Below are 25,156 nucleotides of genomic sequence, written 5' to 3' on the forward strand. Positions count from 1 at the left end.
TGACCTTCTTTGTAGAAGCCTCTGCCTTTACATGCAGAGAAGATTATGAAATACTTACAGAAATAGTACATCTATGGTATGTCTTTGTAGTCGGCTTTATTAAACTTAATTCATTTCTTTCTACAAAATAGGATAGATAATGCTCCATCCTAGTGGTTTAGGTTATTTCTGAAAGAAATGTGACATTTCAATATATACTGTACAACATCCTCCATGCAGATGTGCATGTTCTTAGGTGCAGTTCTGAAACCGGGCACTAGGGGGCTCTATTGTCCATAAGAGCCCCTCTTACCAGGCTCTGCTCCTTTGTGTGTCTGGGCAGCAGATCTATTGGCTGATCCATGACACTGCAAACTTACTACAGCTCTGTTATTTGAATGATGAATATTTAGCTGTTTTGTCTAGAAGCCTTCGTTCATTGAAACCTTGCTGTTTCAATGAACAACAAACAACAGAGTCAATGTTCTTGTATATGATTATACAATTGTTAAATAAGGCTATTTATTAGCCTTTTCATTAGCCCAGACCGCTGTAAATGTTCAAAAACTGAAGTATCAATTGTCAATCCTTTTCAGTTTAATATTGTCGCAGTCCTACCTGACTGGTGGGGTCCCCCAAGAGGTTACATATGTGGGGGACAATTTTACTGAGGGTGATTCCCTGGGCACCGTACCTGGAAGGGAGAAGAATAATGTTTTTGGCGTTAATAATATATGAACTCAGATCAGTCTAGAGCCCAAACATCTGTGACGGCTAAATTTTCACTTTATGTGAGGCATTAAATGCGTGTGTTCTTGAATTAAATTGGGCATCCATATTACAGGTGGCTGCTTAACGTGGTGCACTGTCATATAAAGGAATCAACGGGGCTTAACTCAAAGGCAAAATTGACTATGGTGCTTTGTGGGGACCGTCTGAAAGTAGGAAAGATCAGTGAGAACTTCTCTGTTGAATGTGTCTCTATATCACCTTTCTTCATATATTCCTTACCTGCTTTCATTTGCCTTTAATGCTTATTCAGTGTATAAACAAGGTTGACTTATCCCAGCTCTAAACCACACCCACAAAGGACTGTACGCAACCCAGAGTGCAAAGGATTGTGGGAAAGCTGCAATTGTGAGGCTTTGGTGTAAGATTAAATTGTTATTGTGGAAAGATAAGCACTTCTCCAATATCCACAACACCAATGTTCAACTAGTTAGATATAGGCCAATGAATAACAATAAACATCACATAAACAACACAGTGAGAAGTTAACACCATGGTTGTAGTCTGTTCTACTGCTGACTGTAGCCATGGGATGGGCACTGGAAGTTTAACTATCCTTGTCATGGGGTGAAGGAGCTGTTCAATGAATGCAGGGTGAGAACAGCCCTGCTAACAACCACAATGACACTTTTCGCATCACTGGGAGACTTCCCAGTGCCTGATGCAATTTTTGTAAACCGGCACTGTTTGTTGAAAACAAAATGGCATCACTAACCCTTAAATTAGTAAGAATACAAGAATGTTTACCTTAGCTAAATAGGTATTAAACGTGTGATTTCTTGAATTAAGTTGGGCATCCATGTTAAAGTGGGCTGCGTTAACACATTAAGTGGTGCACTGTTATATAAAGGAATTGACGGTGCTCAACCCAAAAGGCAAAGTGGCCCATGGTGCTTTGGTCGGAGCGCCTGAAGCAGGAGACATCAGTGAGAACTTGTACCGATACGTACGTGCTGAGTGTTGTGATGAGACAAAGGCACACCCCCTCTCTGGTCCTGGTGTTCTTGTGTTTGAACCCTCCCAGCATCCGGTCCCATATGTACTGCACAGCCACATGCAAACGCACACACGCGTACACACACACACACACACAAAGACATAGACACGTAGAGGCAGATGTTATTACACTACACAACTAATAATAACATTTTCAGAACCAAAATATAATAAGAATAAAAACATATTAAAAACATTAAAACAACAACAATTCACACTCCTTAAGAATGCAAATAACAATAAATATGCAATATGCAAAGGTCTAATTCCATAGGCTCAAGCTATTTATTGGATTGTTTTTTGATTACATGCAGGTCTCAAGACTGCCACCCTTTATAGTGTCGATCAAGGGAATTTCTTCATAGGTTGCATCGGAGCCCAAAAAAAAAAAAAAGGGGTTAGGTGTGTGTGTGTGTGTGTGTGTGTGTGTGTGTGTGTGTGTGTGTGTGTGTGTGTGTGTGTGTGTGTGTGTGTGTGTGTTTGTTTGTTTGTTTACCTGTGGGCTGGCGACCTGCTCCATGATCTTGAGCAGAAGAATCTGGTCCTGGTCCCGGACCTGGTCTTTGGAGTCCCCCAGTCTGTCTATGAGGCTGGGCAGGACTACAAGACGACACAAACAATGTTATGGGAATGAATATTGCAGAGCCACTGACGCTGACCTCAGCTCCGTGGCCGGGTTACAGCTATCTGCAGTCCTGCAGATCTTCTTCATTCATTTATATAACTGTGGTTTTATTTATGTGCACCTAGGTTTACATTTTCAGGAGGATGCTAAGATGCCAACTACCCTAACATACTCAGCAGCATAAATATTAAGTAATCAAGCACATAACAAGCATGCTAAGTACCCTACCATGCTAAGTACATTACAATGTTAAATAACCTAGCATACCAAGTACCCTGCAACTACCATGCTGGCCTAAGATACTAACTACCCTAGCATATTAGGTACCTTACAGTGTGAAGTAACCAAGCAGTGTCCTCACATACTAAGTTAAAGGTGGGATAGAACCAGATAAATAGAGGAAACATATCCTGTTGTAGTGGTTGTAGCAGCAGTCTATTAATAATATCGTGCAATAAGGGATACCTGATGGTTTTTGCAGTCCCAGTGCTGCTGCCTTTTCCTTTAACGTCTGCTCTATGGGACTATAGAAAGGGACTAGGGAGGTGGATGTAGGATACAGCTTGTATTTGGTTGTAGGGCCAGTGCCAGGACCCATGCCAGGGCCAGAGCCACTCTTGCTTAAACACACCCCTGACCCCGCCCACAACCACACCCCTGACCACGCCTCCCGATTCCACCACGTCCATCCAAGTACAATGATTTCAAAATAGGATGAACTTAGTTACGTGACAATTGAATCACAAACTTCAATCCAGTTTAGTTACATTTTGTGAAATAGGGGTAAATTTAGCTCAACCATCCATCCTTACACCTCCATCCTTTCAGTGAAGTCAAACAAGATAGCTACAGTATCGTAGGAAGCATTAAAGATGGCGGGGATCTCACCTGTTCCCACGTGGGATCTAAATCTGTCCTGTAGCCTAGTCACTAAGGCAGAGAGGAGGTCCAGACCCAGCAGTGCCACCTAGCGGAGAGAAATTAGAAAAAAGAACAATATTATTGTTTGTTGCTTACCTTGACATTTCTTTCTTGTAATTACATTTATTTGTTAATAATTCAAATATAACATCAGGATCAGTGGAGAAATTGTCTCATTTCACATCAGTGATGACATATCCCAGCTCTAAACCACACCCACAATTAAAAGTGTACTCAACCCAGAGTGCAGAGGATTGTGGGAAAGCTGCTGTCTTGCGTTTAAGATTCAGTTGTTATTGTGAAAGGATAAGCACTTCTCCTATATCCACAACACCAATGTTCAACTAGTTAAACATCACATAAACAACACACTGAGAAGTTAACACCATGGTTGTAGTCTGTTCTACTGCTGACTGTAGCCCTGGGATGGGCACTGGAAGTTTAACTATCCTTGTCATGGGGTGAAGGAGCTGTTCAATGAACGCATGGTGAGAACAGCCCTGCTAACAACCACAATGACACTTTTAGCATCACCTGGTAGACTTCCTAGTGCCTGGTGCAATTTATTGGAAACCCAAACCTGTTTTCCAAACATTTTCTTTGTTGTAAACAAAATGACAGCACTAATCGTAAAAGCAGGAATAATACGTGCTAGGCTGTGCTGAATTCAAAGTATTTGAATACATATAATTTTTATTGTATGCTGTGATTAAATTATTAATTTGTGATATTAATTGAAACATTCCTTTAATACGTTACCATGTATGCATCAATGTACATCTATGCAGTGTAGAGATGAACCGATCGTGATCAACCGATATTGGCTAAAAATAGCTTGATCGGAGATCCCATAAACGCCGATCAAGGGGCATAAATTACTCGCACAACCTTTATTTTATTTCTTTTTTTCAAATCAGAACCAGTGGCAGCGTGAGTTCTCCTGTCTACAACATTGTGCTACACTGCCAGGATTTCAAGGGGTCACTGTAATGATGGCAAAGCGGCCAGTTTAACATCAGTTAAACACTTGCATAGCTCAGTATGCGCGCAGGTATATTTCAGTACCGTAAATACAACACTATGTGCACAGGCACATTTCAGTATCGTATATGTCACATTCTACGGAGACTTTGACGAACGCATTGAGCGACATGTTTCAGTCACGGGGGATCCAAAGAGAGAGTCTATTGGAACAGAAACTGGTGCTTGCCGCCTATCCAGATTATATATAAAAGATATGGAACCTCAAATTGCAGCGGAGTGTGTTCAATCAATGTGATCACATTGAGATGTTGCTGATTGTTAGTAGGGGGGGGGTGGCTTTGTGAGCAGGCTGGAGGGCTGGTGTCTAATGGTGTGTTCAAGATGCCTCGTACACCACCCGCACAACTTGCAAAGTGGGAAATCTCCCAGCTTTGTGTGCTGGATAGATCAGTCTACCAGTGGACTGTAGCAAACGTTACCCATCTATCCATCGTACATCTAGGAGGACACGCCCACTTGTGATGTCAGAAGAGGCAGATTTACAAAACGGCTTGTAATGGCTAATCACACTCACACCTTTGACCATATGATTGTTATATATTTATAAAGTGTAAGTACTCTGGTTGGTTGTCCTTTTTCTGATTCCCCTGTTCCTCAGTCAGTCCCTGCAGTCAAATAGGCTCCTCCCTTCTGACTCCTCCCTATTGGCTCAGTCTTATTGGCTGACTCTGATAGGGCTTTAGATTAAATCACACACACACACACACACACACACACACACACACACACACACACACACACACTTCTATTTCTGTAGTTATTTCCTATGACCTGTGCGTGCGTGCGCAAATGCAAATGCAAACATAAACACACAGAATTTGGACACAAAATGCATGCAAACAAACCCACACACATGGACATACATGGAAATAGGGCAGGTTCTAAGATTGGATAGTACTCTATGGATCCCAGTTGGGAAACTCAGATGTGAAAGCAAAAAGATCCATCAAACATGCCAGTAGATAGTAATTCAAGTAAACAGATATAAAACTAACGACTAACTAACCACCATGCACTATGTTAAGTGTTGCGTCACTATAGGGGGCAGCAGTTTAGCTAGTGGGGTATAATGCTAGCCGGTATCAGCCAGACACTGACTCACCGCTGTTCAGCCACACTCAGACCCAAGAGCATAGGGACTAGCATGACAACAGATTAGAGAATCCTAACAATGCCCAAAAGCTCTAAAGATTCATCAGTTAATAATATATTACACACACACACACACACACACACTGTTTGTGCTTGTCTTGACAAAGCTTGATTTGCTGCAGGGAAAACAGTGAAATGAGAGCATCCTCTGCCAGCCATGCCGCTGCTGACATCTCTATCACCTCATCTCTTTATCTCTCTCTCTGTCTTTCTTCCAGGCTGTGTGGATTAGTTTCTCTCCTAGTTCCTCTTATGTCCTATCTCAATGACTACCTTCAATGTCAACATCTTTTAAACCCGCCGCTCAATCTTGAGTTTTTGTCTTGAAAGACCTATAGTCAATCACTTTTAAAGTAATACAAACATTACCTTTTACTATATTAAACAACTGCTACACAATTTCCGAAACTTTTTCCGTCATTTCTCCTGCTTCTGTCACTGCCTCCCTATAGTCTCTTGCTCTCAACCCCTACCTTGGCAGTGCACTCCCCTTCAAGGATTCACAGTCAGTGATTCAGTTCTGACCACGAGCTGTAATAAAGAACATTGATGTTCTCCCACGATGAGCTGAACCCAGAGGAGGAGGCTGGAAGGCCAAGGAGAGGTAGTCGTTTTGAGACAAGTTAACAGCTGAAATGTAGCCAACCAGCCGTCAAACCGATAACACATCGGTTCCTGCACGCCCAACATAACATCATGTCAAAATGAAGTGGAGCCGCCTTTGGCTCAGGTCGTCATTTCATATGGTGAATGTTTTTTGATTTTTTGATTTGGATGAGTTCAACAGGTCCCAGTCAGCTGCTGCTGTGTGACACACACAGAGCCAAATATAGTTCCCCACAGGGATTCTTTATGGAGAGAGATGAGACAAAGGAAGGACAGTGACTTCACTTTCACTACTCTCCTTTGTTCTCCCTTGCTCCATCTTCCTCTACCTCTCCCTCCTCATCTGGTTTGTCCAGGACTACACACCCCTCCTCCTTAATCCTGTTCTCCTCCTCTTCCTCTTCAGTTGACCTTGACCTAATCTCTCTCTCTCACTCCAGTGGTGCAAGTGCAAGTGCACTCTGGAATGCCTGGGAAGGCAGCCTCTGTGGTTGTACAAAATTATACTGGGTGGGTGCGTGCTTGTGTGCGTGTCTCCAGCATCGACAAAGGACTCCTGTATGATGGAAAATGCTGTAAAACAGAGAGAGAAACAGAGAGGGAGAGAGAGAGAGCGGTAGGAAGGAATGGTGCAATAGAGAGAAGATGTATTGAAGATACAAAAAAGGAGAAGAAGGAGAAAGAGAGGATAAGAAACTGAAAATGAAAAACTAAAACTGAAGCAGCATTGTCTGGCTGTGCTTTCTCTTCTAATTGCTGTGGAGTTAATGGGATGTTACACTTATCTGAGCTGTGTACTACAAGCCACAGGTGAGAGCTGCTGTTGGCTTGTTTGTGTCCACATGCACAGACACACCCACTGATTATTTTTGAATGTGCACAGAAGCACAGCGTTTTATTTTCAGATGTAATCAGAACACACTCCTGATCTAAACCTTTTCTGGATTGGATTTTCGATAATACCCATTATACACTTTCAATAGCTCCCTCAATTTGGATTGGATTGGCCTCAAAACACTTTTATATATTCAGTAATACATCCTGCTTTCACCCAAAAAAATTATGTCAATATCACCTTTCCTTTATTTTTTCACCTAGATCGTAATATGTGGCGTGAATATGTTGCTTGCTCACAAAACAGTGTTTTTCTGACTTTCTTCGCATCGTATTTCTGTATGATGTCATTCATAGATACAATTTCAGAAATGGTTCGATGGTCAAAAAAAGATCTAGTTTTATAACCAGAATTGATATAAGGAGACATAAGGAGACATAAGGAGGAAGGATGTTCTAATGACTAGAAATTAAGGGTTAATTATAATATTATAACTAAATGTTATGAATGTATATAATGTATATATAACACGCTATATGTTATATAGTGTGTTATGAGACCTATAGGTCTGGGCGTCAAGTTGTGGGCAAGCAACAAAGAGGGCAGAGAATCTCCCGAAAGAGCCATGTGCAAAATCGGTACATCCAGGCCGCGCCCACTTGCATTATTTTATCCAAATACAACAATATAGACAACCAAAAACTTATAACCATAGGCATACATATACAGTTGTCATATCAAGTGACAACTGTATATAAATGTCAGCTGTTGATTATGATCAACCCAGTCGATATCTTCAGAAACTGGGCGGCAGGGCAGAATTCCAGCATGATAACGACCCCAAACACACCTCAAAGACGACCACTGCCTTGCTAAAGAAGCTGAGGGTAAATGTGACGGACTGGCTGAGCATGTCTCCAGACCCCCTATTATTGAGCATCCTAAAACGGAAGGTGGAGGAGTGCAAGGTCTCTAACATCCATCAGCTCCGTGATGTTGTCAAGGACGAGTGGAAGAGGATTCCAGTGGCAACCTGTGAAGCTCTGGTGAACTCCATGCCCAAGAGGGTTAAGGCAGTGCTGGAAAATAATGGTGGCCATACAAAATATTGACACTGTGGGCCTAATTTGGACATTTTCACTTAGGGGTGTACTCACTTTTGGTGCCAGCGGTTTAGACATTAATGGCTGTGTGTTGAGTTATTTTGAGGGGACAGTACATTAACACTGTTATACAAGCTATACACTGACTAAATTTAAATTGTATCAAAGTGTATAGTATAGTATATATATATATATATATATATATATATATATATATATATATATATATATATATATTGGCTGTTATCTATATAAATTTATTTTTTGATTATTATTATTAACTATTTTATTGAAATTTAACATGAAAAAATAACATTGAAAAAATCGACTGGTGCAGTTAGTGGACTGTCTCTGACTCTCTGCCACACCACAGGCCCCGTTGACACACCACAGGCCACGACTCCGGGGCTGCAGCTGGAGGTTACTCGTTTATACATACACACACACTCATTGCGTGCGTGTGTATCTTTGTGTGTAGCACTTGGTGGTTCGTCAAACCACCACATGGTTCCTATAGGCCGTTGGAGAAACTACAGGTTAGTCGCTTTCACTAGGGTTTCACAAACAGGCAGTCTTTTCATCACGTCTCGCTTGTTGTATTCTTATATATGAGCAAATTCTATCGCTCCCTTAATAGAGAGAGAGATGGTTGCGGTGTCATGCTAACCACAACATCCTGCATTTTTATGTAATGTATTAGTATTATTAAAGGTCCCATGGCATGAAAATTTCACTTTATGAGGTTTTCTAACATTAAGTTGAGTTCCCCTAGCCTCCCTATGGTCCCCCAGTAGCTAAAAATTGCATTAGGTGTAAACCGAGAAGTAGCTATCTTACTCCATCTTTGAATAAAGGATCGCTGAAATGCTTCGATTTGGCTTCCGGTCCTGTATGATATCATACGGGACCAGGTTACCTCCCCTTTCTCAGCTTGGCCCGCCCAGAGAATTTGGCCCACCAATGCTAATGAGCTAGGACCGTGCAAGCGCCACATGTGTGTGTGTGAATACACACACTGTAACGCAAGTGTTCTTTGTTATTTGGATAACCATTCTGCTGTTGGTGTTATGGCGCGTAACATGCAACACAATAACGCAAGCTTGCATAAAGCTCCCATTTGGTGAAAAGACTAGACTGCGTCGGGTTGGTTGAGAAGGAATTGGGAACCGCACTATGGAGGAGAAAAGGATTGCTGCCCCGCTGCCATGGCAGCGGGGCTGGGCGGGCAGCCCCAGGGGCGGCCAGTGTTCAGCGGCCAGCGGGGCTCCAACGGACAATCCTGGGCAACAATCCTTTTCTCCTCCATGTCACAGTTCCCAATTCCTTCTCAACCAACCCGACGCAGACAACCCCGGGCAACAATCCCTTTCTCCTCCATTTCGTGGTTCAGTCTGTACTTAATATTGACGTGGAAGTGGAAGAACCAGAGGCGTCTGAGAACCCGACGCAGTCGTTTGAGATTCATAATATCATCCGGAGGCGCAAACAGCTTTTGACAATGATAATATATATTATATTATATAGATATCTAAATATAATATGATATTATTTAGATTTAGAGCTCCAGGACTCCCGCCGGAGCACCCGGAGTGTTCAGTGTTCCACTGTAAACACTAGCGCATGGTACCGTGGCCGCAAGCTGCTCAGGGCCACACCCCCACCCTCCACCTTGACCCGCCTCTAAAAACGGCACGTTTGTGGAGCGCTCATTGTGGGACTGGCTCGTAGTGACTGTAACTCTGCACCAAGGCTGAATTTCTTGAACGTCTTCAAGTACAGTATTAGGGGCCCACTAACACCTATATTAAAACATCCATAAAATAGCATGCCATGGGACCTTTAAAGCTCTATGTGGTTACAATTCCATTACAGCAGTTAAAGGACAATTCCGGTATTTTGAACATTGTCCCTTTCTGGTTTGCCTAGGATGAAATGGTTGACACCGAAACGTTGACTATTGGTCCTGTCTCGGGTATTTGGCTAATTTAGAATCGCCCCTGCCTGCTTTAGAATGGCTGGCTATGGGCATTCACAAACCTGTCCTTAAAACAACCCTAACGTTTGTTTTCAGAAATATGCAACTCACCTAGTGGTTAGTGGTGTTTGTTGATGTTGCAAATCAAGTATCATAGAGAAATTCAGTTTGTCATGTTTTGCACATTTCTAAAAACAAACGTTTAGGGTTGTTTTAAGGACAGGTTTGTGAATGCCCGTAGCCAGCCAAAAAGCAGACAGGGGAGAGTCTAAATGAGCCAAATACCCAAGACAGGACCAATAGTCAACATTTTGGTGTCAACCACTCTATTTCATCCTAGACAAACCAGAAACGGGGCTCAATGTTCAAAATACCGGAATTGTCCTTTAAGTTGCCCTCAAAGAAGCCTATCAAACATGAAACCACAGTGGTAGATAAACATGATCACAGAAGTAGTTCTCTTTTGTTTATACTCTGCTATCCCGAATCATGGTTATTAGAGTCTTTATTAACTGTATTTACTCTAGTGAATTGTTACCTTTAGATTTTGTGACAAGGGTTAGATCTATAAAATATTAGGTCCAGGAACAGTTGAGCAGAGAAGTTGGAGCTAGAGCTTCAGGGATTAAACTTGCGACCGCTCAGTTATGTAAACATGACCTCTGACCATGTTGAGGGGCTGACAACACTGATACCACAGGATGGTGTGTGTGTGTGTGTGTGTGTGTGTGTGTGTGTGTGTGTGTGTGTGTGTGTGTGTGTGTGTGTGTGTGTGTGTGTATATGTGTGTATATGTCCAAAGGTTACGGGGCTGTATTGTTAATGATTTCATCTTGTGGATTAAAGAAGAGAAGAGACTGCCCCCTCTCTCTAGGTTAATTGAACAAGCAGCTCCAGTATGTCAGCACCAAATAGCAGCACCAGAAAGACAACCTACTAAAAAATAAAAACTATCAAAAAGGTGCCGCAGACTAGCGCAGAGTCTTGACACCTGAGCAGGAAGCAAGGCACCATGCGGAAGGAATACTTCAGTGTAATGCGCCCAAAGGAAATCTGGTTTGGTTCCATTCATGGTGTTGGTAATAAGACATGAATAGGTGTTGGGAATCGGGTGACTTTATGTCCAGACATTGCAAAATCCCTAGCTTGGATTGATCAGAAAGTATGCGATTGCAATTTCTATTGTTAAATGGTCATGGTAGCATTATTACGTTGTTGTGTGTAACTAGCACTGAGGGAAAATAAACAAAAGGGCACGTCACAGACTGTTGGTTTGTACTGGAGCTGAGAGTCTTATCTGGGGGCAACGTGCAGAGATGTCATTACCGTGCCATTATCTTGTGATGGGTGACTTGTTGTATAAGTTGTACATACAGTCGTGTCATAGATAAAAGTGGCCTCGCTGCAGAGCTAGCAGGAAGAGAATGAGAACACTGATAGGAAGGGGAATTAGCAAGGCATCGTAGGACCTGGAGGATCCCCCCCCCCCCCCCGCCAGGACTAGCACAGGTGAGCTTCAGGCCCCGTCCACACGGAGCCGGACGCATACGTCTTGTGCGTTTGGGCCAACTGTCCTGAAAACACACTTTTCTGAAACCACCTCCGAGGGTGGATAAGATAAAAACAGACCTATGAGTTTTCATGTTCGGATTCGTGTGGACACCTGAAACGCAAACGATGACGTCTCCGCCCCCCACCAGCTGGGCGACGTTAGAGTTACGTTGAATTTTTTTTTTTTTGATTTGTATTATTTTTGTAGCTTTAAATACAGCCCCTTGGTAAATTTAATTTCTAACTGTAAATTAAAAAGTATTTCTGCTCAATCTAAAAGGTTTGTGGAGAACCAGCGCCACACAGTGGCCTTGAATATGTACTACAGCGTTTCTACAGCTCGATGCGTTTTCGCAATGAGTCCGTCTTTACGGAGATATTCCTGATATAAACGCATCAAAGGAAAACGGAATGTCATATTGTTTTCAAATACAAATACTTTCAAATAGCCCTAGCCAAGCTGCTAGCCTCTCAAAGGTTAACCAGATACCTAGCCTCTCAGCCCTAGCCAACCTGCTAGCCTCTCAAAGGTTAACCAGACACCTAGCCTCTCAGCCCTAGCCAACCTGCTAGCCTCTCACAGGATAGCCAGACACCTAACCTCTCAGACCCGAGCCAACCTGCTAGCCTCTCACAGGATAGCCAGACACCTAACCTCTCAGACCCTAGCCAAACTGTTAGCCTCCCAAAGTTATCATCTTGAAGGTTAGCCAAACATTGAGCCTAACAGTATCAGTGTTAGCCTTTGAGGACTAATTGGTACTGTTGAGGCCTGTGTCTGGCAGCCCAGATGAGGGGCTCAATGGTAACAGTTGCCTGGTTGCCCAAGGCAACCAGATTTGGGTCATTGTCAACCCCTTTATGAGGTCTGACCGCTGATGTTGACAGCCACTCCTATAAAAATTGGGGAATTTCCTTTGCAGGGGAAACTTTAGAACAAAAACAGACTTTCAAAAACCAGAATACACTAGAATAGAATAATCTTTAACAAAATAGTCCAATTTGGAATTATTTAAAAGTGGAAACCACTTCTCAAACTGTATAGGTACATTGCACGCAAAACAATGACGACATCATACCATTAGGCATTCATTTAAACAAAAAGTCAATGTTATATTTGGCACACTTTTGCCAAAACAAATCAAAACCAAATGAATGAGTAGACAAAGCTGAGCTTTATATGTTGGTCAAATGGTGGTAGGGTGGAGGGTCCAGGGATATGACCATTTAAATCATCGTATACAAAATTCCAGAATTTAGGAGATTAAACAAGAGACGAGGACAATTTGTAAAGTTGGGTTGCCTATCCCTGCAGTATCAGCAAACAGTATCAGCAAATATATCTGGGGTATATTGAAGAGGAGTTGGTTGATTATCAGCATTATTTTATTGTCCTAATCCTCATCATCCTCAAACCGCTTATCCGGGGTCGGGTCGCAGGGGGAGCAGCTCAAGTAGGGGGCCCCAGACTTCCCTTTACTGGGCCACATTGACCAGCTCTGACGGGGGGATCTCGAGGCGTTCCCAGGCCAGTGTTTAGATATATTCTCTCCACCTCGTCCTGGGTCTTCCCGGAGATAGAGAGAGAGAGAGAGAGATTTGACACTGCTGCTTCAGCTTTAGCCGGTTTTCTTTCTGTAAATTTCTCTCCCTCTGTTCTCTTTCTTTCTCTCCATTTCTTTTTCTGTTTGTCATCCTCTCTTTCTCCCTCTTCTCCTTTTTTGTATCTTCAAAAGTCAATCGTCTCTCTTTATTGCTCCATTCCTTCCTACTGCTCTCTCTGGTTCTCTCGATGGTGTCAATGCTGGAGACACACACACACACACACACACACACACACACACACACACACACACACACACACACACACACACACACACACACACACACACACACACTACCAGTTTGTCCAACCACAGAGGCTGCCTTCCCAGGCATTCCAGAGGAGTGCACTGCACTACTGGATCAATGAGCATAGAGGTGGTGAGTCCTTGCAGTCCAATATGGTAAAACATGGTAATGCATCCAGTCATGCTCTCAGCTGCAACATATGGGTTTGTAGACAGATACACTGCAAGTTGGCCACCCTCACACAAACACTTTTGTGTGCATGAGTGCACGCATGCACAAACACAAACACACGCACACGTGTGTGTTTGTACACAAAATAGGGGGTAGTCTGCTACCAGAAAGTTGTGGTATCCACCCCTATTGTAAGAAACAAGGGAATGTCTCTCCTAAAAGCCTTATTTTTCCAGACGCATTTGCTGCAAGTGCGGCCTGACTGTGCTGTGATTGGCTAGTACTCATTATCTTTACTCTTACTTGTGATTGGATGTTAGCTGTGAGTGTGGATAGACCCACCCTACTGTGCTGTAGATGCGTTGCCATCTAGAGAAGCAAAGGGTTATTGAACTGTATAAGACTGTATAAGTACTCAGATGCTGTGCTTAAAGAGCCAGTGAACCAAAAACACACACACACACACACACACACACACACACACACACACACACACACACACAGTGTTCCCCTCTGTGTGTGAGGCAGAGTAAATGTGCAGGGTATAAACATCAGGGACAGGCCTGCTGCCAGCTGTGTAGGCCCAGCGGAGCTCTGTGAATCGTTGCTTTTCTCATACACAATGACACAGACTTCTATGCTCAAAAAAAGCATAAAAGGAATGAAAGCTTAGCAACTACATTAAACACCAATAAAATATTATCTACTATCTACTAATATAGCAACTCCTAACAAAATTCAATGTTAGGATTAACTTGCAGTGATGCCAATCAGCAGACACCATTCATAGCAAGTACCATCAGCTCTTTCAGGAGTCAGCATATGTTAAGCATACTAAACACACAGTTGTAAAAATATATAGATATTTGGACATTGATGTGTGTGTCAGCAAGCACATTATCCAGGATTTAGCCAGAGATTGCTGTGTGCCTGTTTTTCAAAAACACAAGGATTGCTGTTGACACAACCTCAGAACTGGGCTGCATATGTTTGCGCTTGTGTGTGGACAAGAGTGTGCATGCGTGTGTGCGTGTTTGTTTAGTACTAATGCAAGCTGTATAAGAAGGTTAGGCAGATCTCTGCCAGTTTTGCTCCCACACACCCAGCACAACACACACACACACACACACACAAAGAGTAACAACATCAATCAAATACAATCATCAAGAGAATGAGAATGTTTCACAAAACTCTCTGACAGGGATTGCAGTTAAATGTTCCTTGAGGCTGAGATGGCCAGCAGCCTGGTGAATCCAAGTGCTACAGCACTTGGTAGCATGTCTTCATAATGTCACCCCATATTTACCACCAGCTAGTGTTGTGATTGCACCTTGCTTTGCCAGCAATACTACTACACTTCCTAAACTCAACTTGAACCTAGCCAATAGGGAAAAGGCGCCTGAACCACTAGCTTTTCCAATTAAAGGACCTCACTGTGCTACATCCCTTTGCACACACACACACACACACACACACACACACACACACACACACACACACACACACACACACACACACACACACACACACACACACACACACACACACACACACACACTTTCTTTTTCATCAGCCTTAGCCGATGACCAATACGCTGATATCGATTTTCTTGAGCCGATATTTGGAGCCGATACTGCTTTTGCTCCCTCAATTTACATTAGGGATGTGAATAACTCAAATTTTTCATGGTCGAATAATCAGTGTGTGGTATGAACGAATAATCGATTATTCAATGTGTGCCGACATTCACAAAGGCAGCCATGGATCATCGGCAAGAAATCACATATCTTAAACGCAAAAAAACTAACTTTAACAGTGATCAGTGTTTGTGTTGTATGCATATATATTAATATTTATGCTTGTGTATTGTGTATATTGTTTTTCTGTACATGATTAACTATTAGTGCTACAGAACCAATATTAGTTCCGTCCGTTAATTCTTGTTTATTTGAATGGAAAAAAATGTTAACGGTCCAAATGTTAAAAATCGACTTTGACCCTCAGGAACGAATAATCGAATAATCGAATATTCTGACCCATCCCTAATTTACATCATAAAAATGACAGAATGATGATAACAAATGTTACAAGTCTCAATTTAAAAAAGTATTTATTGAACTGTCAGTAAATCATGCCGGGAAAAAATATCTAAAAAAAGAGAAGGCGAAAAAAAACGTTCAAAGCCGATACACGTAAAAAACGCAAATATTGGCTGGCCGATACTACTATGCAGTGTCCAGATTGAGACTGCAGCCTTTAGATTTATGCTAGGCCATTGAGCTGTGTTGAGAACACCTTATGCTACATGTTGAGGTATACCCACATCCCACATTCTGACATCACAACACTCATATCATTCAACTTACATCAACTCAAAATAGTGAAAGTGTGAAACAAAAACAATACAACGATATGAAATTGATATTGATCGATCTTGATTATCCCCGTCTCAAATTCACAAAAAAATAAAACACATTAGAAATTTTCCCTTTAATTAAGTAAAAATATTTAGCACCTCAAGTCATTCATTGTTTGTCTGGGAGGGAGACGCTGTACTCAGGTGAACACAACGGTGCAAGTGCTCATGGGATACTGCAGCAAGCAAACTCCTGGAGTGGGCGTGGCCGACCACATGGTACGAGAAGAAACCACAGGTCCTCATGGGTAAAAGTGTCAGATAGCTGAATGTGAATATGTCTGGAGACACTCTAACACACATACTGCAAACACACAAACACATACGTCACATCATATAATATGATGTGACATTGGAACCTCGATGGAGGTGAGACTAAAAAAGTACCAGGTACCATGTACCTCATTTTGGCGATCGTAGCGCAAAAGAACTTTCCCACTGAAAGTTCTTCCACAACACGACCAGAACGAATTGTTGAGTTCGCACAGGCTTGTTTAGAAATGATTCACTATCTGACATGACAGCAGCTGGGGGGGGGGATGGAGCCTACTGACTGTAGACACACCGACCTTAGCTGGAACCACTGAGGAGGGTCAGAAAGGAGTTATCAGACAGGGACAGAGAGAGAGACATTAACATGTCAGTGTGGATCGGCCTGACTCAGAACTCATGAATCATGACATGTCCCTACTCACCGAGAGAACCAGGCAGGCTTTGTCAGGCAAGCATATTCTTACCCCCATTTACACTTAATTGCATTTATGGCCACTACAGGTATAACACCATGTGGTCTTGTGGATTCAGAGCCACATGGTGGTAATAGTAGCCCTGTGACATGTTATGATCACATGATCAAATGTACCTCTTCAGAACATAGTATAGTTAAGTTAGTTAAGTATAGTATAGACGAACAACGCCCCTTAACTGTGGTATAATGAGAACATTTCACTGACTGAAGTGATATATTGCTTTTATAAAACGGTTACGTAAGTATGGCGAAATAAAAGTCATAGACACTCTCAATTTTAAAAAAACGAGAAAGACGGAAAAGCATTTTTTTCACGAATACAAAAATGTAGTCCCTCCTGGCTGCCTGCAAAGTGCGCGGCGGATGCTATGCAACACACTGTAGCGTCCTTCAGAGAGAAGGCTAGGCTAGAGACGGTAGCTTGGTTCGCCAGCAATTTAGCCTACTATCGAGTTCACTCACCGTGTGCCTATTGCTTTACAACATTTCTACCCTCTCCAGCAATTAACATATTTTTAGGCTTCAGCGAACTATGCTATTGCTTTTATATATAAATAAACAACAGTTCAAGTTAGGCGCAGAGTGATACTGAACTCTGTAAACTGAACGGGCGTCATAGCTGTGTGTATACACTCATTATACAACAGTTAGGAACCAATCAGATCGCTTGTCAGCACAGTATCATTTTTTGTCTGAGTATCATTTTCGTGTGTTTAGTGCAAATCCTCTGTAGCACATGAATTCAGCCACAACATTTAAACTTGACAGGTAAATTAACTACCGTGAGAGCAGAACAAGCTTGGTTTTCTTACTTCTTACTTTCTTTCTTTCTTACTACTTTCATATGAGGCTATGCTGGTTTTCTACTGAATAACAGATACTGTATGTGGTTACATGCCTCCTCACAAAGCCCCCCCTCCCTCACTATGACTAAATACTTTCCACATTAGGTCCCTGGTGATTGGCTGAATCCTGGCATGCGCTTAAGGCCCTCACCGCTCCGCATCAATACACTCTGTGAAGTCCACGTCCGACCACACTGGGTGGCACTGTGTTTCAGAAATTCTATTTCTGTATTTATTTGTTTGTGTGTTCATTTGTTTTGCCGGGTTTAGTTCAGAGCCAGCTGACTTTCCTGCCAGCTATTTGTCCTTGAAAACAGGCAACATCATCACCCGCCGTGACTGAATGACCCAGAGAGGGGGAACCCCTGAGGTCGCCAGAGGAGAGAGAGAGAGACGGACAGACAGACAGACGGACAGACAATGAGAGAGACAGAGACAGAAGCCGTTTTCACATGACCTCTGTCTTTTCTCCACATTTGTGGATCAGGAGGTTCGACCGTGAGGGTCATTCACACTTATTCACACTTGATGCCCGATATGCGGACATCGGTGTCGCTCAGTCATCAGTAGAATCTCCGGCTGCTTAAGGGAGGCAGGCTTGCAAGGGGCAGGATATGACGTAGGGTCTCGGTTTGTTTTGGTTTGACCGCAGACAGCGCAGAGGCAGATCGGGCAGAACTCATTGTGATCATCTTAAATGTTGCTGCAGCGATGCATATATTCCGTTGCATCCACAACATCCGCATCGATCGATGAAAGTGAGTGAGTGGACGAGCGAGGAAAGCGAGTGGTAGCGCGTGTCAGTTTAGTACACGCGTTTAAGTAATGAACAAGTCTGGTTGTGTCTGTGCAAACGCACGTACTGTAAAGTTAGTGAAACTAAGAATAAAGTACACAGCCTGTCAAGAATCAGTGGCCGCTTCATTCCGACCATATTCAAACCTATAAGCAGACCCACTGCCGTTACTCGCGAGAGAACATCAGACCTGGAGGGAACGACTCCCCTGTGCTCCTCGACTACGGTCTGGGAGCCGACGGCAGGAAAGGTGTAACATAATAATAAAAAAAAACATTTTCTATATACGCGTGCAGCTGTGAACTCTGAAAAGCAGTGCCACGTTAAAATAGGTTTTAAACCATTCAGCAAACTAAAGGTAGGCTGATTATCGATTAGGGTAAGGGTGCCACTCAATGACATGCAAACGTAGACAGAAGCGTCATCAACACGCCCACTCAACTGAAATGCCGACATCCTACTGCTCATTCACATATAATGTAATTAGCATTTCCACCAGCTAAAATACTATCTCAGGAGGTCCAACGTCAGGATATGTCATTCACATATACGGCCCGTCAGTAGAATAGCGGGAGAATAGACGGATGCACGTCCATATGTAAAAGCAGTGAGAGAGATAAATAAAGACAGGGAGATTTGAAGTCAAATAGAAAGGGGGAGAGAGTGAAAGACAGAGAGGAAGTATTGCACATGTAGGCTTTTCTTTTACTCTGAATTATCCTCTTCACTGTGGAAAACTATGAATAAGCTGCATTTGAGTTCAGTCAGAGAATGTCTAATATGAAGATAACTGGCACTCTCTGGTGACTTCCGGTTTCTGAACTGATGCTCAGGGTGTCATTTTTTGTCAAGTAATTTGAGAGTCACATTCAAAAGAAGGGGGCTAAAAGAATACACTCAGCTGAATATTGCATTTTTTAAGTTCACTTAACTGTTCTAAAAATCTGTTCAAAAAGATGATGACGTCACTGCCAGAGGTCCTGCTTTACGGCAAGTTCTGAGTCACTTTGGCACTTCCGCAAATATAATATATATTATACATATAATATATAACAATTAACTTTGACGGAAAGTCCTCCTTAAGATAATGTTTCTGATTGTGCTTCAGCTTCAGATGCCATCAAGAGGGGTCTCTGGTCGTAATCAGTTGCAAGTCCGTCCCTGACCAATCAGCATTCATTAGCAGAATGCTAGCGTGTAACAACGGCCCAAACTGTAAGAAATCGAAAGGACATAAGTACTCATTCATTCGACTTTTGAACTATAATCTATATTGAACTTGCGGAACCTACAATACAATCTGCGATATTTCAACGACATGCAGGTGAAAGAGATCCATTTAGCCATCTAGCCCCATAGACCCCCATTCAATCTGCACTCATTTGATCACCCCCAGTGGAATTCTAATGGAACTGCAACCAAGTTCGATACAATGGGGCTCAATAGAGAGTGCCAAGGCTCTCCGTAGACAGGCTTTGGTTCAGTGCAGGAAAAAGACATTGGTTCAGACAGCAAGCACATGCAAGGCATTTAAATGCTTTCCAATACTTCAACTTAAAACATTTCAGCTTTATCCTATCTAACCTAGTTTGTGGTGACACAATGACACAACGTTCCCAATGACACAGTCAATACATAAAAATGTAATTACAAAATCATCAAATAATAACAGCAATAATAAAACCAATAAAAAGTCAGTGCAGTCTCCCACCATAGTTAGGTCTCATATTGTAGGTCTCATATTTGGAACTGGCAGTCAAAGTCAATGAACTCAACATCATACTCTTTAGTCCATTCAGGACTAAAGGACTAAGTGCAACAAAAAAAACAGCGACGTTGTCTACTACAGTATTAATGGAAGATCACATTCAACCTATGCTTCAACACTTCAGCGAATAATCGTATACAGGCACAGCAGCTTAACAGCTGACACTCCTAAAATTAAATGCCAAAAAGACAAAAAATCCAAGCCTGCGGGTTTCTGTGCACTCCCAGTTATGTGTTGGGCATTGAGTGCATTTTGCTCTGCACGATAATGATATGGGATCACTGTGATATTCAGACACACATGCAACAAAAGCCAGTGCATCCTGACCTCAGTAGACAAGAGTGTTCACACATCAGGCAGACACATCAGATACTAAGAGCAGAGAGAGGGCCGCCTCAGCAGTGGTTGGTCATTGTCAAGACCACTTATGTAATCCAAACGTCTGTGCTGATGAATTCAAGACAGAGGATCCTTTGGTTTTATTACAAAATATGGTCCAATCAATCGCACTGGGAATAACACACCACTGGAATAACACATGGGTCTTTTACCAGTACCTGTATGCAGTTTGTCTGAATAATGGAAATCTTTATATATCCAAAACTCTGCAACAATATCACGATTGCATTACTTGGTTTCAGAGTTCAATGTCACTGCCCTGATGTTCAACTACTATTATTTTTCCACTACAAAAATCTCATCTCTTATCTGAGGAGCCAAACAAGGATTTTATATTTCTTCTAGGTTACTACTGCATTCTCTTGAACCACAGATGCTTTTTGGACTAAAAAATGTCGAGTCACTTTGTGTAAGGATTTGTCAGGATAACAATATCAAACACTTTCCAACGAAAACAAGCTTCTTAGCTCACCCTAGCATCCTAAGACATCACATGATGTATGCCTTAGAAACTATATATTTTTTCAAAGCCTGAACCTAAATCCTAACCCTAATAGCGAAGCACAACCACCATCTTTTTCGACTGCAACTTTAAAAAATGCAACAACGATTATTTTATTTTTTAACATTGCTTGCGATTTTCTCCAAGGTTCTTACCTTGAAGTTGCTTGAGTTAACCCAGGAGGTGGCGATGCCGTCCACCAACTTGTCCAGGTTGGTCTGATCATGCTCCAGGTCGCTGGACTTGTCCTTGTCGGAGATGTAGTCGATGATATCCTGGCCCACTTGCAGTCTGCGCCCAACATCCTTCTGCAGAACCTGGTTCAGACAGCTCTCCATGTTGGCCTCCATCCTGAGCCCACCACCTCCCTCAGTCTGTATGCCTGTCCCAAGTGGCTTGCTTAATAGCTCACCAATTACAGAATGACTGGGGACTGGCCTGGCTGCTAGTTAGCTTACCTGCACTGCTCCAGTAAGCAGTAAGAAAATAACAGCAAGAGTTGAGTTCAGCCACAATGAGTCAGCTTAGTATCTGTACCAGTGGGCAATAGGGGGGGAATTGGGCCTTCGTGCCGTACCGATGAGCGCTAGCTAACAAGCTTGGAAACCGGGTGTCCGTGGCTGGGTGATGGATAAAGTGGGGCTTAGGGAACGGCAGCAATGTAGCATGTGTGGTGTCTGGAGAACAGCTGGGAGGGTTGACTGGCTCCCTCCTACTTCCTACTTCCCTGTGGTTCCTCTTCCTATGGGTCTGTGGGGGAAGAGTCTGAGTTAAACAACCTCTGGGCTGGTAGCAGAGATGGTTGCTTCAACAGAGAATAGAGGCTGGCGAGGGATAGCAGAGGACTTGTCTTATAGCCTAGAGGTCCATATCCTGTCCCGGGGTCTGCTTTGGAGATTCCTGGACCAATCAGAATTAGAATCAAATCAGAAGGAGAAGTTAGCTGTCCCATGCAAGGGATTTGTGATATTTTATAGGTTGTTCATACAATTTGGAAATATTCTAAATAAATGAACAAGATATCCAGTAAAAAAATAAGATATTTAGACATATGTAAAATACTATAACTATAAAATAAAATATGGTGAAATGGAAAGACAAGGTCAACGAGAGTTCAAATCACATCCTTCAAGCGTAGTTTCCCAGAACCACAAACCACACTGTTACTATACATAAGTCCACTGTTTGTCATGTTTGTTAAGGAAGGCTCCTCATTTGTTGAGCAAATGATGGGCTTACATGAAATGAGCTGAAAAGGTGAGAAAAAAGGCCATTCCATTTCCATATTCCTTATGTTTGCATGTCCTGCATTGCGTGCCCGAGGACCAATAAGAGAATTACGCTTTCATCCCAGATAAACCTAACTGGTTTTGGTCCTCATCAAGTCATATTATGGATATGGGGGTTAAACCATAGTATTATAATCATCATTTATATAGATGCATTATAATTTCCAGGTATTATTTGAAGAGATACATCTTTGGGATTTTGATCACCTTTTAAACTAATGTTTCCAATGAGGTTCAGGAGAGTGTGGAAAGTGTTCATTTCCTGGTCAAGCGGTCATTGGTTTGATCCCAATGCAGCTTACCTGTAGGCCATCTCACCCTTGTTTCTGTATTCACTTTTAATCTATTGGGATAAAAGCATCCCCTATATACATAATATAAATGTTATCTGAAGCTAATCTTAACAAAGAGGCATACATATACATGTTGCCACAGGGAATGATTACTTGGTGAAACAGGCAAAGGCAACCTTACAATAAGCACTTTCTTTACTGGAGTGTGTCAAGGAAGCTTGCGTTGCCATGGAACACCATTCAGAAAATGAAGCCCTAGTTGGGACCAATGCCACAAACGGTACTCTTTAATTTCCAGCCTGATTTACATCATCTAAACTGTTCCATTGACTGTAGATAGATAGGGCGTACAGTGACCTCAAAGGGACAAACCTCCAATGCTGTAAATGTTCTGCTTTGATAATTGGCTACCATGGAAACCGGAAAGGAGAGTGTGTGGGTGTGGATTGTGGATGTGTATGATTGGGGGGGGGGTCAGCTCTAGTAGTATCAACCTAACCTGGCTTATCATTTAATACGCTAGTAGCACTTTGCACACCGTTTCCACTTCAAAACAAGACCTGTCACATGCTGACCTAGCTCCTTCTATCGATAACTTGAGGGCTTTTCTGTGTTCCCCTGTGAGAGAGCTGAGGACATCTCAGCTAAATGTGTTCACTTGTTTCTACTGACTCGGAGGCAAATCATAAACTACAAAGATCCCAATGATGCAAAAGGCAACACAGTGACTAAGCAACTGGTAGAGTACAGCCTGAACACGGCCAGAGTTCAAGAGTCCCACTGCAGCAACCCTATTTGCTAACAATATGCCTTCAAACTTATGTAGGTTAATTTGGTTAAAGCATCTACCACACAATATATTTATTGACAGAAACACATTTATTGAGTGCCAGATTTTAATTGGGCTGGGCATGCTTTGTGTCATAACTTAGAAGTGGTTCTTATGTCCATATTGTCCACAATGTCCTTTTTGTCACATTTTAGAAAAATCCATTTTGTATGTTTTTTTTATCACTTGAATAAACATTGAATTGGAAAATATCTGCATTTGTATCAAATCTAGGGGTGAGAGTAGTCCCACTCATTTTTGAATAGCCACTGCCAGAAAGCCAAGGTGACAATGTTTAGATTTTTTATTGTAGTATTGTAGGTCTAGTGGACAGCATATAATGATAATTTCTTTCAATTTGATCTGTTGAATAATGTCATTATTGTTTTGATGTTATGCAGCTGGTGTAATGCCACTTTTATAAAGCATTTGTAACAATTTAGGTTTTATTCCAAATAGAATGTAGGCTGTATGCAAACTATATGCCTACTGCTTTAATGGAAGAGTCGGCAAAGTTATAGCTGTGCAAAATCAGGTGTGCAGATTCTGCCTGCCACACTGAGCATGCCCAGATCCTAACCCTTCCTCTGGAATGGTCCATGTGACTTATACCGGTAGTGACTGTACAATCCTCACACCTTGGGGCGTTTATTTTTTCTATTTTCATTTAATAAGTGTTGGCAGCATGAACATTTATTTTGTATTACTTAAAAGCTGCGATGGGATTACAAATGCATTACTGTGTATTACTAAGACTCAAAGAAAGTCCCTTGACACACTGTCTGAATCCAGGGCAGCAATAGAGAAACAATATAAACCATATATAATGCTTTTAGGAACAAAACTAATGCTGAATAAAGTCAATTTAAAATTATTTTGTAATATATAGGAACATATAACGACTATTCAGCATAACTTTTGCTAATTATTAGTAATTATATTTATATTCTGAGAGGAAATGCTGGCTTGACAGCCAGGGATCTGTGCTTTTGTGTGGCGTTAGCGGCTAGCTTTCACAGCCCAAATAACGCAACTAATCACACAAAACCACACAAAAGCCAACTCTGACAGCACTAACAATGGGTAACACAATGTCCGCTATCACAGCGAATATCTAGCACTTACCGACCATTCAGTGCTTCACATTGTAACATTATACACATCTGGAGGGGATTATAGGTAGGTGTGTAGGTCTACAGCTATAGGCTAGCCCCTAGCAGAGCCCTACCTTTCAATGAAACGTCAAATCTAGACAGACACCAGCACATCACAAAGAAACACACCAAGTCATCTGCACAGGGTCAAGAATATACTGCATTCATGTACATTGATATAGCCACTCACCACATTCTTTTTAAACAGCGTAGCTGTTGAATAAATATAACTCCAGGGTCTTTTTTCTCAGTGTATTCGTCAGTTTTCTCTCCACCCCGGAATTCTGGAGAAGAATGAGAGCCATGCGCATGCGCGGTGCACCTAGGGATGATGTTGGCACTTGCCGAGCGTTGTCGCATAGAAGGCCCTTACTCGATGTACAGAGCCCTAGCGACATCTTCTGGACACAAACCAGGTAACTTACTTCCAATCATACGACTTCCTCATTGAACCTCATTAAATCTGGCTTTAGAGACTCAAAAGTATAATTTATGATTCCTTGAAATCACCTATGAAAA

General features: G+C 42.2%; 1 protein-coding gene and 2 non-coding genes across 3 annotated transcripts in view; 2 read left to right on the plus strand and 1 right to left on the minus strand.

Annotated features, from left to right (window-relative positions):
• The window catches only part of clasp1a (cytoplasmic linker associated protein 1a), a 102,379-nt gene extending 77,456 nt beyond the window's left edge, over positions 1 to 24,923 (minus strand). Inside the window, exons 1-6 of the mRNA XM_084487599.1 lie at positions 24,828 to 24,923; positions 21,228 to 21,972; positions 3,278 to 3,356; positions 2,261 to 2,364; positions 1,719 to 1,810; positions 598 to 673 (exon numbers count right to left, since the gene is read on the minus strand). Of these exons, the coding sequence (XP_084343725.1) occupies positions 598 to 673; positions 1,719 to 1,810; positions 2,261 to 2,364; positions 3,278 to 3,356; positions 21,228 to 21,422 (546 nt within the window). The 5' untranslated portion in view covers positions 21,423 to 21,972; positions 24,828 to 24,923. The remainder of the gene's footprint in view (positions 1 to 597; positions 674 to 1,718; positions 1,811 to 2,260; positions 2,365 to 3,277; positions 3,357 to 21,227; positions 21,973 to 24,827) is intronic.
• LOC311368896 (U4atac minor spliceosomal RNA) lies at positions 1,319 to 1,446 on the plus strand. Its single transcript, XR_014640050.1, has one exon. It is a non-coding gene; the product is annotated as a U4atac minor spliceosomal RNA (small nuclear RNA).
• On the plus strand, positions 3,755 to 3,884 carry LOC311368899 (U4atac minor spliceosomal RNA). The gene has a single exon (XR_014640052.1). It is a non-coding gene; the product is annotated as a U4atac minor spliceosomal RNA (small nuclear RNA).
• Positions 24,924 to 25,156: the final 233 nt, after the last annotated feature.

This window comes from Micromesistius poutassou, assembly GCF_964030765.1.
Source record: "Micromesistius poutassou genome assembly, chromosome: 23".
In the NCBI taxonomy this organism is placed as follows: domain Eukaryota; kingdom Metazoa; phylum Chordata; class Actinopteri; order Gadiformes; family Gadidae; genus Micromesistius; species Micromesistius poutassou.